We start from the raw sequence: 16831 nt of genomic DNA, 5'->3' as shown, positions 1-16831 counted from the left end.
ATAAAGTCAGATGGCCTCTCTCCACTTATGACACCCCATCCACCACCAAGCCTCTCCATACTTCTAGTGGTCCTGCTTACACCAGTAACATAGGGCTCTCCAGGATTGCACAGTAGAAACAGTATAGCAAGACTGACAGGCCAGGAAGACAGATGGCCTGGGGTCAGAACCTGGCTTTGATGCTTCCTTCCTGAGTCACCTCAGCCTTTTTGTGATTCAGTTCCCTCTTCTATAAAATAGTGAAAATAATAGGACCTCTGGAATAGAATGGTTAGTAATGCAAATGAGGTAACATAAGGAACGCACCTAACACATGATAAGTACTGATCAAATGGTACCTACAGGGAAAGAGCCAACCGAGCCTGGTGGGTAGACAGTCCACCCTCACGGTCCTTGAGCAGCACTGTGTTTAGAGAGGAAGGCAGCCTTGCAGCAGGGCGGGGCCTGGCTCCAACTCTTCCCCCTGCTCTGTCTTGGTTGGGATGTTCATGGGAGATGCTAAGAAGCTAAATTGAAAGGCAAAAGATTCTTTCTTTCAGTTTGGCTGGAACCCTGACTATATGGCTGTGTCTCCTTCACGATGTGCTGAACATGCTGTCCTTGCAGAGAGGCCTGTGCTTCCTTCTGACCTTCTGATCTTTTACACACTCACATTCCTGCCTAGCTCTTGCTCCAGAGATTTGTAATCAAATTAGTTTACTCTGGCTTCAGATGGAGTTATAACATTTGTAACATATGTGGCACAGAAGTTCATAGAATATGTTAGTGCTCAATAAATACGTTATTTCTCTATAGAAAAAAGTGGGTTGTCCTGAAAGAGCAAGCCTAGTCTTCCCTCTTAACTTCTATAACATTTGCTAAACACCTAGCACAAAATCTAGCACTTAAAGGCTTTCAAGAAATGTGTATGGAGAGTATGAATGAAAGACTGGATGGGCGGCTGAATGCTGTTTTCCTCTTCCAGGCCCCAAAAATGGGTTTTGCAGAGCTCAGCTGCCTCCAGTTCTGCACAGTTGCCACTAGAGGGCAGGAGAGGTTAAGACAATAATACTCAGGACAAACCAGACTCAGAATTACCAGTTTGGTTTGACAAGGGAGTATGATGGAAGGAGAAAAATGTTAGAATGTTGAAAAAACCCAGTTGTTCTTTATCTCTTAGGGACCAAGTAGAAGGAAATGTGTAGCTAGAGGGATTGAAGTTAGACCTAAAGAAGAAGTTCCAATGCACAAAGTATGCTAACTAGAGATTTTATAAAGGCGATTTAAAAAATCCCCTTAGCTACATCTGCCTAAGCAGAATAGATGAGAGCGTGGGCTTTTCCTGTCTGAGGACTCCACTAGGTCCTCTTAAAGTAACCCTTCTGTGTCTGCCTTCAATGACGCCATTCTTGCAGATGCAATTGTACAATAACTTTATTGGTCAGGTTAGCCACCACCCATGCTTTTCCTATAATAAGGATCCTTTATAGAGGCATGATGGTGTTCACATGCAGATGCTTTCTGAGGAGCCCTGGGGCGGGGGCAGCCGTGCCCTCACATCAGAGCTCCTTTGTTGAAATGAGATGGTTTGGCTTTAGTGGATTTCAGAGTCTGGAGCCAAGAACATAGTCCAAGGAACTCCCCCCCTCCCCCCCCATTCACTTCTTGAGGAAACCACTTCAAAGCACACACAGTATTAGGGACATAACGGCATCTAGGCAGGGGCTAGCTGCCCAGATGGCTCCATCCCCATGGTACCCCAAAGAGAAGGCGGGTTAGGCCCCAGGCAACATTGCCTTTCAGAAATAGAAGAATTCAATGGTCTCCAAGTTATAAAGGGACAGGCATCTTCAGTAATGAGGGTGTAGCTCAGAGATGTGAAAGCAGAGGGTTTCATGCTCAGCATAGGCAAGAGTTGGGTGCCTCACTTGGGCTTCATGGACCCAGTGAACATCTCCAGCCAGAACTAATACTATTCATTGTGGCCCTGGGACAAATCAATTAATACAGATGAAACATAGCCTCCTCCTTTGGGCTAGCAGGCAAGTCCCAGGGTAGGATGTAGACCTTCGTGCATGGATAAGAGGAGAGGACAAACTACTTTTCTCATGCTTTGAGAAACACATGGTCTCCACCTTTAAGGATAAAGACCGAAGTAGGGAGCTGCTGGCAATGCAGAGAGCGCTGGGCAAGAATGGAACTACTGGGCTGCCTCCTCAGTCCAGCCGATTCGGTCTGACCTTTCCTCTTTTGAAGACTGATTCACCTTCAAAGAGCTGCCTGGCTGCTAAGGTATAGGCCCATATATTTATGTAAGCCCAAGGTTGGTTGTCTCACCATCGGGCTCTGAATATTGTCATCATACTGGTGATCTCCAATCTGGTGGCTTTCACGGTGTGAAGTTAGGGAGTTGCAGAGGTGACGCTTGGTGTCCTTTCGACCTCAGATACAAGTGTGGGTTCTCTGCACAGGCAGGATGCCCACATGCCTTGGGGTCTTCTGCCTCTGCCTCAGGCATAGAAGAAGAGGTGTCTATAGAGCAAGTTGAGTGGATGAGGTGGATTTAGGAGGAGGCACTTGGGCAAGAGGTATATTCTGAGGAGGAGCGAGTGAGAGCCCAGAGGAACTGCATGACCAGCCCCACATGTGGGAGAGCTGTCAAGCGCTGCTCACAGAGTCAGGGGTTGTTGGAAAGTAGGTTATGCACTGTGCCCAAACAATTTTTAAAGTTCACAACACCAGATTATCAAGAAGAATTTTAGGGCAGTAAGATTTCTGACGTTGGGACTGTCAGGGATACTCCCTCTGCCACCACTTCTGTCTTGGAAAAGAGAGTTTGGGCCATGTCCCTCAGCAGAAGGCTGCCTGTCCCCTCATCCCACTTGACCCTGACTACAGGGAAGAAGACTACAGGGGAGCACGTGGAGTTCTGTCACATGATCTGTCCTAGACCTTCCAGCAAAAGCCAAACCAAATCATCAAGCCAAATGCAATGGGGCAGCTCAGATCTCAATGAGGCTGGCCAGGCGCAGGCAGAGCGGTGCGTCCACAGGCATCGCGCTGCGCTGAATCTCGTTCCCGTCCAGACGCAGCACCTGCAGCTTGGAGAAGTTCATGAGGTCCACCACGGTACAGAAGCTGCTGATGGAAAACTCTGTGGGGACAAATGGAACGTGGGTGGGTGAGAGAGACCGGATCATGCACCGGACCCACAGCAAGGCCAGGCAGCATCTGTGAAGAGGCTTACACATTATACTTTGATGCGAGCGGCGGGAACTTGGCTGGGGGGGCAAGTGTTTTCCAGGATAGGACTCATATGGACTCGCACCACTAGGGGACGGAACAAGGGATAGAGTGGGTCCTCTGCAGTGTCTGCCCCTCCGTGTCCTACCCACGCCCAACCACGCCCACGGACAGAACTCTGTAGACCCTGGAGTGTCCTCAGTGTCCTTCCAGCCAGAACCTGATCTCTTCCCTTTGTGTGCAGCAGGGGGAAGCAGGAGGTAATGAAAGACCGATCCTAGCAGCTTTGAAGTACTTGATTGCTTTTGGAGAGCTTTGAAAAGGAAGACTAGGAAATGGAGGAACTTAAATCTGGACTATCTCCTGCCACTTTGCAGATAGAGAAAGTGGCAGGAGATTAAAGTGAGAACACCTGAGCAGAGAGACAGTGTCTCTGCATGCCAGAGCTTTGAGGGGGTTGCACATCTCCATTTCAAGTACTGCCAGAGTGAGCAAGGCTCTGAGGTTAACGGAGAAGGAAATGCACAGATGAACGGAGCTGCTACCGTGTTTCCCCTAAAATAAGACCTAGCTGGACAAACAGCGCTAATGCGCCTTTTGGAGCAAAAATTAATATAAGACCTGGTCTTATATTATATTATGTTAGATAAGAACCAGTCTTATAGCAAAGAAGACCTTATATTAATTTTTGCTCCAAAAGACGCATTAGAGCTGATTGTTCAGTAGGTCTTATTTTCCAGGAAACACGGTATGGACCTCAAAAGTCAGATACATATTTCCCCATCTCCTGCATTTTGTGCGATTACAATTTACACGTTTAAAAGAAAATCTCTAAAGAATTCCTCCCTTTTGAAACTTGCCCCCCAAACCTTGCAATCCTAATAGGTACTATAGTTCTGTTTGGTTTTAAAATAAATCCTTCAGCTGACTTCCACTCTCTTCTCTCTCTGGTTGTCCTTTTAGATACATCAACCACCTCTTGAGTCTACTGGGTCAGGAACTTGAAATGAGAAAACCAAGTACTTAGTTAAAACTACAGCAAGGACAACAAAAGTCACCACTGAAAAGCTGCGAGGCCTCTTCGGCTCCTTCAGTGTGGTGCATGAGGGCTTCAGAAAGATCTCTCATGTGAGTGGCAGTCTCTGTTGGGTCTTAAGGGTAGGATCGCAGTACATCTGGATGGCTTGTAACACGCGGGCAGACCCAGAGTAGGGCTTGCTGTAGCGTCCATCAGACATGCTGATCAGGGGTGGACAGGCGGCTCAGTTGGTTAGAGCAGGAGCTCTGGGCAACAGGGCTGCCGCTTAGATTCCCACATGTGAGCTGCGCCCTCTGCAACTAGAATGAGGACAATGAGCTGCTGCTGAGCTGCCACTGAGCTCCCCCGCTGCCGGGTGGCTCAGTTGGTTGGAGCGCGTGCTCTCGACCACAGGATTGCCGGGTCAACTCCCACAAGGGATGGGGGCTGTGCCCCCTGCAACTAAGATTGAACAATGGCGACTGGACTTGGAGCTGAGCTGCGCCCTCTGCAACTAAGATTGAAAGGACAACAACTTGACTTGGAGTTGATGGGTCCTGGGAAAAACACACTGTTCCCCAATAAAGTCCTGTTTAAAAAATTTTTTTTAAATTAAAAAAAAAAAAGAAAGACAGAAATGCTTATCAGCTTGACCTGGTGGTCAGGAGCTGGGCAGCAGGAATGGGAGGAAGGCTTTCTGACTCTCTTCCCAGGGGCAACTGTGGAGGGCGACTGTGGAGGGTTTTGTGGGGGGAGAGATTATAGGGGTGAAAATGAAGGTTGCAGGAAAACAGTAGAGGGAGCTGACACAGACTGATGAAGAGCTTGTTTTTAAATTAGCTCCTACAGATTGTTGTCAATCTCTGTTGAGAACCGACCAAGAGGAGATGGGGGGAAGCCGCAACCAACTAACTTTTACTGCAAATGTAAGACAGAAAATCCAGCCCGAAAGAATAATGAGACGCTGGGAAGAGTGGGGAGATGAGAAATACTCTTCTTTGGACAGTACTGGTGGTGGTGTGGTGGGGTGTGTGAGAAAATCTGAAATGCTTTTTGATGTTTCCTTTCTAGTTTCAGGGGGTAGATCAAGTGGGCTCCGAGTGGGCAGGTTGGGGCAGAGTGAAACCCAGGGGCTGAATCTATGGTGTCTGCATAGAAGAAGTGGAGTGGGTTGGACTGGGGAGAAGTAAAGTGGCCCAGCTGGAGTATCATTACCACTCTATTTGAGACTGTGCTAGAGATCCCGTGATAGATTCTCTACCCTGCCTGGAGCCCTCAGACTGTCTGTTCAAATCCTGGATCCCAACTGTGCATATATAAATATGGGAATACTTGGGGGATGCTGGACACACAGTGTGTAGATTCTTTCCACACATTGGGCACTGAGAGCCCCCCTGTGTGTCTTCCTCAAGCTCATGAATAGACAGGGCTTCTGCTTGGAGACTCTGAGGACACTTTCCAGCCCAGATTAAATGCTGACATAAGTCTTTCCAAATTCTTCCTGGCATACCCGCCCTGCTCCACTGGATCCCAAAGCTACTGAATAACATTCTGAGCTGTGTTCCCTTCCTGTTGCCAGGCTGGAAAAACTGAGGGATATACTCATGGAAGAAGGAAGGGGAGGGAGAGGACAGGCCTTTCCCCCTGCACACCCTTTATTTCCTGTCCTTCTTTTGGATCCTCTCTCAGAGGGTTGCTTCAATCCCACCTTCACCCCCCACCCCCATCCCAGTTCCTGACTGGCTGTGCAGGGAGACCTCCCTCTCATTTGCCCTAGGAGAGGGGCTGAGCTTGGGCAGCTGTCTTCCCTGCTGGTTGACTCAGAGAGACACTTCTTATGTGCTCACCCAGAGATGCCAGCTCTAGCTCCTTGGACATTGAAAGCTGGGGTTCAGTGTCTGGGTGACCTGGAGAGATAGCTTTTCCTTCTGTATGTCTCAGTTTCCCCATCATTGCAATGCAAAATAGAAAATAAAACTATTCCTGTCAACTTCAAAGTGGCAATAGGAAGAAAAGCTAATAACAATAGTAATCGTGTATTGCTTTTTGAATTATATGTCAGGACCTGGACCAAGTACTTTTCATATATTAATTCATTAATTAAGATAAATAAGGAATTGGTGTTATTTTGCCTAAAGAGAAGACTACATCAGGAGAGACTGATAACTAGATAAAGAGGATTTGGCTTAAATTGCACAAGAAGGTGTTTGGGGTAGACACTGAAAATTTTTAGGTGTTTTAACTTACGGGAGAACTTTCTTGCAAGACCTTGGGACACTTATCTTCAGCAGCGCTTTTGGAAAGGGTGGACCACCTCACATTTGAGCAGCAGATGTGGTTCTGCATGAAGGCCAAGTGGTGACAGGTGCTGTGATGGAGCCATTCCCACCCCAAGTTTCTGCAATATCTAATGGGTTCTTTCCCAGGACAGCTGCTCTTTGCTGTCACATTTTCAGGGTCAAACTCTGATGAAGCACAGCATACAATGTGACATTTCTGATGTGATAATCTTCCTGGGTTCAGAGTGGGTGGCAGGTAAGTAGTGGTGACTTCTGGTGGGATGATGGACAGCTGTGGGTAAATATCAAACCCTTTGTGTCACGTAACATCTTAGAGAACTACCTGCCTCAGAATAAGAAAACCCCCAAAGGAAGAGAGACTTTAAAGACAAAACAGTCTACACTGTGCGTGATAGTGTCTTATGCTTCACAGGACCGGCACCTCTGCACCTTTCTTGCCCCTCTGTCAGCCTCCGGGACTGGTGCCTCTCTCACTCAGAGGGCTGTCCAGCTTATTAACATCTTGCCAAATGACTGATCTGTTCCCTGAGCACATGGAGAAAAAGGATTGAGAGGGACAGGGTGATGACTCAGTCCCTGTTGGTGCTGTGCTGTTCACTCTCAGTAGGCTTCATTTCAGAGCCCTTTGTCAATGGTCATTAATGGGTCCTTCTTTCCTCAGGGGAGGGGGCTTTGCTGACAGGGGAAGAGAGCTTAAATGCTGGCTCCGGACCTTTCAGCTGGGATTAAGACATCAGAGGCCCTAGAGTAATGTAAGCACATTCTAAACACAAGATTCTGAGCAGGGGCTGAAAAGCAACTACGTAATCCAATCTGAAATGAATATTTTAGTTCTTAGAAGCAGAGAGACAGCTCTTTGGGTTCCTTTAGGCATCTGCAGGGAAGTGTTTGGAAAACAAGAAGACCAATGTCCTTGCCCACCATTCCAGGGCTTTGTGGTAGTCAGGTTCATGATACCCTAGGGAAACCTCTGCCCTGCCTCCGGGGGCTCCTTGTACTCCAGGGAGAACTGACCAGAACACGTACTGCATTCAGCTCTGAGAGGCTTCACATTCTTGTCCACCAGCTGTTATGTTTGAAAAACAAACACCCAAACACAAGACCAGGCTGTAGAGGCTGGAGTAGATCGTGTGGAAACAGAGCTCATCCTCTTCTGGGTCAGTGAGTAGATAGATACAGATGTCTTGGTTTCTTAACCCACCTTCCTCCCAGGATGGACCCTAGAAGTTCAACTTAAATCCCCCCTCTGTGAACTGTCCCTTCCCAAATCTTTCCAAACTCATCTCTCATTGCTCCTCAATACGTGGCCCCTTCAGACACATGAATTTCCTGGCTGTCCCCTACAGGTGACCTGTTCAATGACTGGTTCCTTTGTTTGTGGCAATTCCTATTCCCAGAATGGCTTTGTCCTGCATTCCTCCAGCCCATGCCCATTTATCGCTCAAGACCTAGATTGAAACTTACCTTTTCTGGGAAGTCTTCTTCCACACTAACCCACTCCCCACTGAATTTTCTTAACACTGCCATTTAGTGTAAGTGTAAGATTTGGTTTTCAGGTTGCTTCATTTGTGCTTTTTGGTTACCCTACTGCTATTTCATACTGCCACTAGCACTCAAAATAGGGCCTTTCCAATGCAATCGACAGCCACTCCCCATGCCCCTCTGCCAAGGTCTCACCATTGATCCTATTGCCTTGGAGGTAGAGGTTCTCCAGATTGGTGTTGACTGGGGGGATCTTCTGCAGCTGGTTGTAGGAGAGGTCCAGCTCAAGGAGGCTGCTGGAATTGAAGGTGTTGGAGGCCAGGCCATTGTTGGTGAGACTATTGTGGGACAGCCGCACATACAGCAGCTTGGGTGACCCCCGGAAGTAGCTGTCAGGGACGGAGTAGACGTTGTTGTGCTCCAGGTACAGCTGCTCAAGGGCTGAGGGCAGTCCATCAGGCACCCTCCGAAGGTGGTTGTAACTCAGGTCCAGCAAGATCAATGACCGGAGGCCCCTCATCGCACTGCCCACTTCCTGGATCTCGTTGTGTTGGAGGTACAAGGCTGTGAGGTTCTCCAGCCCCTCCAGAGCGTTGTTGGGGATCCGTGAGATCTGGTTGTGATCAAGATGGAGCTCCCTCAGGGATCGAGGCAGCGGGCCGGGCATCCGGGTCAGGTTGTTGTGGTCCAGGTACAGCCTCTCCAGGTGTCTCAGCTTAGAGAAAACCTTCCTGCCCACTTTATCACTGGTGATCTGGTTGCCATGGAGAGCAATCCAGAGCAGCCCAGTGGCATTGTCGAAGACGCCTTCCTGGATGGAGGAGATCTGGTTGTTCTGGAAGTAGACATACTTCATGCGGGAGGGGACGAAGGGCAGGTACTTGAGGTTGCGGTTGTCACAGTACATGGCCGTGGGGAAGTTGGGTGGGCAGTCGCACTCTTGGGGGCAGTCTCGGGGATCTGGTGGTGGTGGAGAGCCATAGGCATAGGCTGGACCTTCCTCCACACCGTAGGGGTAAGGCTCATAGGGCTCATAAGGGTAAGGTTCATAAGGATCATAGTAGGTGGACTGCTGGCTGCGGAGGTAGTGGAACCACCAATGGGGATCTTCGTCGTACTGGGCCTGAGAGAGGGAGCAGAGCCCTGCCAGCAGCAGGACGGAGGCCCACTGCATTTTGTCTCTGCAAGAAGGGAGAGAGAACAGGGCAAGTAGGCATGAGTTGAGACTCTAGGGAGGCAGAGTGGGTGAACCTTAGGCTTTGAGCTGCAGATCTGCCTTAGCACCAAACATCTGAGACCAGGGGCCTTGCCCTCATTTCTTCCATGCCTCCTTTCAGGGATGGCTCTGGACACTCAGTCTAGGTGACCCTTGGCTATCTGCGGGGCGCTAGGCACATTTTCTCCTGGTCATAGAGTCACAGCAGCCGTCTTTGAGGTTAGAAGGAACTGGAATGGGGAGCACTACATTTTTTCAGAGGGGCAGGTCCCTTGGAGCTTCTAGCAACCTGAAGGTTCTGTTGGGGCAGCTAGCCCCTAGCAGTCCCTGTCAGGTAGGGGTGAGGTGCTCTTCTGGCCTGAATTCATGTCCAGGTGGGACTTCCCAGGCAAATAGTATTTTCCAAGAATCCAAGGAAAAAGCCCTCTGGCTCTTTCCATGTCTCTGGGAAACATCCAGAAGTGGTTTGAGACTGCGAAGGGGGAAGATCTGAACTACTTCTTAAAGACCTTTTCGTCGTTTGGGCAGGCTGGGAGTTTCTGTGTTGGAGTCTTTGGGGGAGGGGTGTAGTCCCTCTGCAACTACCACGAGGCTTGGGCTACCCTTTAAAGTGCCAGTGTCTAGAACAGTCTGCTGGGTGAGAAATCTCTCAGGTTAACAGTTTGTGGCTACACATGAACTTGGTAGGCACATGGTTTTCATATAGCAGTTATAGATGCCCTCCAGACTGGGGACACTGGCACCCAGGAATGACACTTGTCTACTAGAATGGTTGAATGCATGGAGTCTGAGTCAGTCCACTTGGCTGTCCTCTCTGGTGTCTAGTAAAGTGTTAGCACTCTTCATCATCACTGTGGACATTATGCAGGAGCCACGTGGGGCCAAGAGAAATGAATGAACACCAAAAAAGGGAATAGGAATTGAAGACTCTCATGTATGTCCAAGGGAACGTGGCTTTAGAATGGGATTCTGGCACCCCCTCTCCGATCCCAAGCTCCCTGTGGTGACATCTGGATTACGAGGCTCCATATCAAGGCCCCCCACACTGCCATCAGCCTGTTGCCTCTGAGTTTATATGCTAGTGAGATGAGAACAGGCAAACATGAAGAGAAATGCGGGCTTGGTATCATCTGAGAGGGAAGCTGAAGGTATGGAAGATGGGGGCCTAGGAGATGGCATATCAGGCTTGGGTACCCAGCTTTGAATACCTATAGCCAATGCATTGCACAGCCCCTGTGAGCAATGAGCAAAGGTGTGAGTGTCACCCTAGGACAGGGAAACCTTAGAACATTTCTTGGTCCTGGAAAAGTCACATATATCCCTCACGCTGCTGTTTGGCCTTGTTCGGGTTGGCGACTATGGACAGGAGACAGAGAGGAGTGTAAAAGCCAGCATCAAATCCAGTGGACTGATGGAAAGGTCCCTGATTGTGACAATCTAGTCACTTTCTGGTCACCACCACTCCCAGGTCTCTCTGTCCCCTGAAAGTGGTTCCTGTAGGCCCACTTCATCCCATCAGTCACTGGACTGCAGAGGAGAGGCACCCTGGCTCATTCTCAGGCAGCCTGAGGCCTCAGACAAAGAGCCTACAGTATTTCTGAGAGGCAGACCCAGTCGCCCACTGCATGGGCATGCTGGTTGGGCCCTGGCTCTGGCCAGGAGAGAAGACTGAGGGAGCGGCCCACTGCCAACAGTGCATTTTTGCATGCACAGCCCTGGGCTGCTGCAGGACCAGGGTGGCTGTCTGGAGGCTGGCACAGTGAGCCTCTGTCTCCATTTCTCCTTCCAGACTGGGCACCTTGGCAGACCAGAGCCACCTTCCTCTTTAAGACTCAGCTTTCCAGGGGCTGTGCATCCTGCCCACTTTGGCCTCTCCTTAGGAGCCCTGACTACTGACAGGGCTTGGTGGGGACCTTATACGCCTCTCTTTTCCCCACCCCCACTTCTTAGCAATGTTGCTCTGGCTGTATATTCTTAAATTCCCCCCTAATGCTAGAGACTCTCCTGTGCTCAGAGTTCTGTGTGGTGGAAAGTTCCTAGGACTGGCATTCTAAGTTGCAGGAAGTAACTACTGTTCTTTCATTTCTCCACTTCTAGAGCGCCATCTCTCCCTCCCATCAGAGTCGAGGAGTTCACACCAGAAGCCACCCCCCCCCTGGACCGGACCCTACTTCACAGCTCCCTGGATGTGGTCAACTCTCAACACTTCTTATTCTCTCGCTTTCACCCCAGCCCCACCCCCAACACTCAGGCACAATACACAAAACTCCCTGCCTCTGCCTCAGATAGCAGCGTTTACATCCCACAACCCCACTATATGAGCGACTGCGAGGACACAGGGCTAGGATGGGGGCATTTATGAATAGTAGGGGGGCAGAGCTGGCTCCCCTAAAACCTGGTCCTTCGCTTTTTCATGCCTGAGAACTGAAGGTTCTCCCCCAACAACCAGAAAGGAGCTGCAGGACAAAGGTAGCACATTAGAACCCGTACTTTCTACACCCCCTTTGCCCTCTTCAGCCTCCTGGGGTCATGGCCCAAAGAGCCAGAGTGAGGATGACTCCTCCCTGTGGTCCTCTCCCTACTCCCTGGCCCCTTTCCTTCATTTTCTTTATGGAACTACAAGGCACAAAAACTGAAGTAAAATGACTACACTTACCTGGGCTGAACCTTTCAGAGAGTGACGGTGTCCCTCTGTCTCGCCTCCTTGGGCTGAAGAAAGTGTGTGTGAGAAAGAGCAGGAGTGTGAGTGTCTACTGAGAGTGTCAGTGTCTGTGCCAGGCCAGGGGCCCGCCCCCAAATTCCTAATCAAATATTGTGAAGAGAGGCTGAGAAGCCCCGATTCTGGCTTCTTCAGCTCTGCTGCAGGGGCGGAGCTCCCACTCAACCACGCAAAATCCCTCCAGCCGCCTGACGCTTTAAAAACCACCTTCTTTCCACTCACTATCTTCCCTGAAGCTCTGGCAGCTCTGGGGCTTTTTCTGCTGAATGACTTAGTGGCGCCCTAGAAGTTATTTGTACAGGCTTATGAAGTGCCTGGGTTTCTCGTTAAACCCACAGGAGCAGATGCTGGGATGGGGGGGTGGCCAGGACTGGGTAAGAGGCATCATAATTAACTGTTTCAGCAACCCCTGTCTCCCCCACTCCCCTTCTTGTGCTCACACTTCTTGGCTTAAGCACCCCCACACTGGCAGGTGGTTGGGCTAGGGGCTAAGAGAGCGGGACAGCTGGCTCTGGCTCCTGTTCTCTCCCTGACCAGTGTAGACTTGTCTGGCCTGCAGGGTTTCTCTCCCCGCCATTGGAGCAAATGGGAAAGAAGGGAATCTAACATTTGTTGATCACTTGCTGTGCACCAGCATCATATACTTCCATTCAACACACCATGTTGGGTTAAAGCAGGATTATATGAGGTGCTGTGTGTGAAGTGCCTGGCCTAGAACATGGCTGGTTCTCACTATGTGGGAGAGATGATTGCTGCTGTACCCACTTTACAGTGTGGACACCCTGAACAAGGGGAAGATGAGGTTGGAGACGTAAGCAGGACCTAGACCAGGAAGGAAACTTAGGCCATGGAATGGATTTAGTTTTTATTCTAAATGTTTAAAAGACAACATGTTTTAGCAGGAAAAGCAACAGGATTTGATTCACATTTCTAAAGGCACATGGGAGAGACTGTTGTGTGAGGAAAGGGAGGCCAGGATGGAAGCTGGAGGCACCAGCCCTGCCTTATTGAGAAATGATGGCATACTGGCCCAGTGCAGTGGAAGAGGGCTGATGTATTTTTAGACAGGCAACTGACAAATCCTGAAGATGGACCAGATATGGGGAGTTAGGGAAGTCAAGATTGAGTCCTAGATTTTTAGTTTGAGCAACTAGGTGGGTGGTAGCTCCATTTCCTGACATTGGAAAGATGGGGAGAGACAGAGTTGGGTAGAAAATCAAAGTATGCTTTGGATGTGCTAAGTTAGAGACGCTTGTTAGGCATTGTAGTGGAGATGCACACAGTTAGGTATATGAGTTCAGGGGATGGAAAAAACACATTTGGGAACCTTAGAATTTAGATCACATAGAATCCCAGTAGCTTCGATGAACCCATGTGTCCTATATGCTGTCTCCTCAACTAATGTCCTAAAGCCAGCATCGCTTAAAGAAGCACCTCTTTTTTTTTTTTTAATTTTAATTATGGTAAATTACATACAACATAAAATTTACCATCTTAACCATTTTTATATGTACAGTTCAGAAGTGTTGAGTATATACACATTGTCATGTGACCAGTCTCCAGAACTTTTTCATCCAGAACTTTTTCATCTGTCAGAACTGAAACTCTATATTCATTAAACAAAAATTCCCCATTTTACACATACCCTCCCGTCCCCAGTCCCTGGCAACCACCATTCTATTTTCTGTTTCTATGAATCTGACTAATCTAGATACCCCATATAGGTGGAATCATATAGTAGTTGTCTTTTTGGCCTGGCTTACTTCATTTAGCATAATTCTCTCAAGTTTCATCTATGTTGTACCATGGGTCAGAATTTTTTTCCTACACTATCCTATTGCATAAATATACCACATTTTGTTTATTCATTTATCCATCAAAGGTCATTTGGGTTGCTTCCACCTCTTTGCTATTGTGAATGATGCTGCTATGAACATGGGTGTACAAATATCTCTTTGAGACCCTGCTTTTAATTATTTTGGATATATGCTCAGAAGTGGAATTGCTGGATCAAATGGCTATTCTATGTTTTTTTGATCCTCACATATTATTTTTTATTTAGTTTCAGGTTTACAACACAGTGTAATAGTTAAGACACTTACACCCTTCACAAAGTGATAACCCCCCAATCTACTACCCATCTGACATTGAATATAGCTGTTACAATTGCATTGACTATATTCCCTCTGTTGTACTCCACCTCCCGTGACCATATATATGGTTATAGTTGACATTCAATATTATTCAACTTCAGCTTTAGGTTTATAGTGCAGTGGTCAGGCATCCACACAGTCTATGAAGTGCCCATAAAACATGGAATAAGTCCAGTGCCCATAAAAGTATGGAAGGCTTCACGAATTTGCATGTCATCCTTGTGCATGGGCCATGCTAGTGTTCTCCGTCTCGTTCCAAGTTTAGTATATGTGCAGCTGGAGTGAGCACGGCAATTCTATTTTTAATTTTTTTTAACCACAATACTGTTTTCCATAGCAAATGTACCATTTTACTTTCTACTAACAGTGCACAAGGGTTCAAATTTGAGACACTCCTTATTTTTAAAAAAAGGCAACAATTGAGAAAGCCTCAGATTTGAATTTGAAGAGTTTAGAGGTGTTAGGCAGATGGCACTTTTGGTTGCTCCAATAGGTTTGAGCTGTGTAGGCTGTTAGAAAAGTCTTTGTCAGGAACCCACACTTCTCAGGACGTACAAAGAGTTTTTAAAGAAATTAAACATAATGAATGGGCTTTTGCTGACTACCTACTGTACACTAGGTGGTTAACTTATGTTATTTAATGATCATAGTAGGTATTTTGCGTTGGAAATAGGCACTCAGTGATGTAAAGTGACGAGATAAATAGTGATAAAACGAGGATTTGAACTTTGACCTACATGACTGCAAAGCCCATGCGCTTTCCTGCAACAAAAGGCCAGAGGACTGGTGGAGAGGAGGGGGTAATGACCACCCTGCTGCCAGGGCTGAACTAATAGATATGAAGCAGTCTGACTGAATCTGGGGACAGGGGAATGTGAAGATGAGAGGGGGATAGGGTACAGAGCTTCTCTTCCTGGCCCCACACAGATTTCATTTCAATTTAGTAAGTATGAGTATCTCCTCTGTACCTAGCATGGTCCTAAGTGTTGGGGACACAAAGAAGGCTTCACTATAATGCCTACTCAAAATAAAGCAGATGTATATGCAGCAGACTGATCTCATGAGTGAGGCAGAGTGACCTTAACATAAAGGTGGTTGTAAATAATGCACAGATAACTTTTGCATAATTTTTGAGTTCAGAAAGCAGTCACTTTTCAATGGAAAACACTGGTTCTGGCAACTGGATCTGAGAGATGCTTTCTTAGATGGGCCTAGATAGCCTGGCAAATATACCCATTCGGTACAAATGGTTTTGTGCTTCTTTTTTTTTTTTTTTTTTTTAATTCCAGCATGCTGAATAATACTGCGTTTACTAACAATGGAAGTCAGGAGAGTCTGGGGACCAAACATTGACTGGGATACTTTCCAACTAAGTTCCACCAAAAAAGAGTATCTGCATGTGGTTTTTTTGACCATTTTTAAAACAGTGAGATTTGCTCCAGGTCTTTAGTTATCTGTCCTGTTTCAAGGTAGGCATGAAAGTAAGAAAGGAAAGAGGGGGTGTGTCGTGCAGGAGACCCTGCTCGCTGTGCCACTTGTCGTGCAGGGCGGCCTGCGGGGTCTCTGCTCCCGCTCCCCACACAAGAACGTAGGATATGGTGAGGCCAAAAAGGAACACCCACGGAGCCATAGGTAGGGGAGTCATACCACTACGGTCTCACTGGAGGCTGGGTTCACTGGACGTGCGACCTGCTGTCCGTTTTTCTGCCAACCGACCAACGACTCTCCTCCACTCTCCTCCGTAGCCGCAGCAGTTATATTAGCGGCCAATTGGCTAACTGGCTACAGCTGACGGCCAACCAGCCATTGCTGACGGCCATCTACTACCCGAGCCAGCACCCTTCCACGTGAGGCCGAGAGCCTGTAAACTACTTTCTGGGGCTCTGTCCCCACAGGGTGATTGGGATCAGGTCAGAAGGCAGAGTTCCAGGGAACCATCCACTATTCAAAAGTTCTTCCATTTTGACCACTGCTGCTCTCTTTGCCTGGTTTCTGGATCTAGGCCCTCAGAGCTTGGCTTCAACATGGGAAACCAAGAAGGGTATACTGATGTCCTCCAGATTGCCAAAGGAGTCCACATATGAAGAAGGTTCATTTGAGACACTGGTGTTTTCTGGGTGGTGTTAAGTCAGCTCTATCAAGTCATTCGACTGAAAGCAAACTAAAGAAAGAGGCTATGTTACTCGTATCTGAAGCCCCTATCCCCAGCTGGGTTATAATGCTTGTCACTTAGTAGGTAATCAGTAAAGAGTTCTGAAATGAATTGCATTTTTGGTTCTCTACAGAGTCTGCTTGTCTTCAGTACGTGATGTTGGGTGGAACCACCACCAACCAGACCAGGAAAACCCTCCAGCCTTCAGGCCAATTAGACTTTCCAGGGGTTCAGGCCACTGCTTTTCCTCAGTCGATTGCCTCTGATGTTGGACCCATCCTGTCTGGAAGGGACAAAGTGTCTTCTGATTTAAATTCCCACCAGCAAAGACACAGTGATGCTCCTGGGGTGCCAGCCCCTTCCTATTTGTCCCCCACAGGACCCAACATCCCCTGTTTTTATATCACAGCCTCTAATCCCAAACAACCAGGGGTTGGAAGGTAAGACTGAAAATCTACCCAAACAGATTTCTTGATTGAATGTAAAGAGATCAGTAGAAAGATGATCATACGGGGACTGGCCCAGTGGCTCAGGCAGTTGGAGTGCGGTGCTCCCAATGCCGGGTAGTT

General features: G+C 48.0%; 1 protein-coding gene and 1 non-coding gene across 2 annotated transcripts; both read right to left on the bottom strand.

Annotated features, from left to right (window-relative positions):
- Positions 1–1395: 1395 nt before the first annotated feature.
- FMOD (fibromodulin) lies at positions 1396–12103 on the bottom strand. Its single transcript, XM_019719755.2, has 3 exons — positions 11895–12103; positions 8218–9203; positions 1396–3133 (listed from the first exon to the last, which is right to left on the bottom strand). Exons 2-3 carry the CDS (start codon positions 9194–9196, stop codon positions 2982–2984), a joined length of 1131 nt encoding a protein of 376 aa, XP_019575314.1. The 5' UTR covers positions 9197–9203; positions 11895–12103; the 3' UTR covers positions 1396–2981.
- A 2189-nt stretch (positions 12104–14292) lies between these two features.
- LOC141569408 (U6 spliceosomal RNA) lies at positions 14293–14399 on the bottom strand. Its single transcript, XR_012493020.1, has one exon. It is a non-coding gene; the product is annotated as a U6 spliceosomal RNA (small nuclear RNA).
- Between the last annotated feature and the right edge of the window lie 2432 nt (positions 14400–16831).

Source organism: Rhinolophus sinicus, linkage group LG17 (assembly GCF_036562045.2).
Source record: "Rhinolophus sinicus isolate RSC01 linkage group LG17, ASM3656204v1, whole genome shotgun sequence".
In the NCBI taxonomy this organism is placed as follows: domain Eukaryota; kingdom Metazoa; phylum Chordata; class Mammalia; order Chiroptera; family Rhinolophidae; genus Rhinolophus; species Rhinolophus sinicus.
This window is presented reverse-complemented; position numbering and strand designations above follow the sequence as displayed.

Coding starts and splice junctions, on each gene's coding strand:
- FMOD (XM_019719755.2), bottom strand. CDS start 9,196: ATGCAGTGGGCCTCCGTCCTGCTGCTGGCAGGGCTCTGCTCCCTCTCT. Junction 3,134..8,217: donor CCAAGGCAATAGGATCAATG/GTGAGACCTTGG, acceptor TTGTCCCCACAG/AGTTTTCCATCAGCAGCTTC.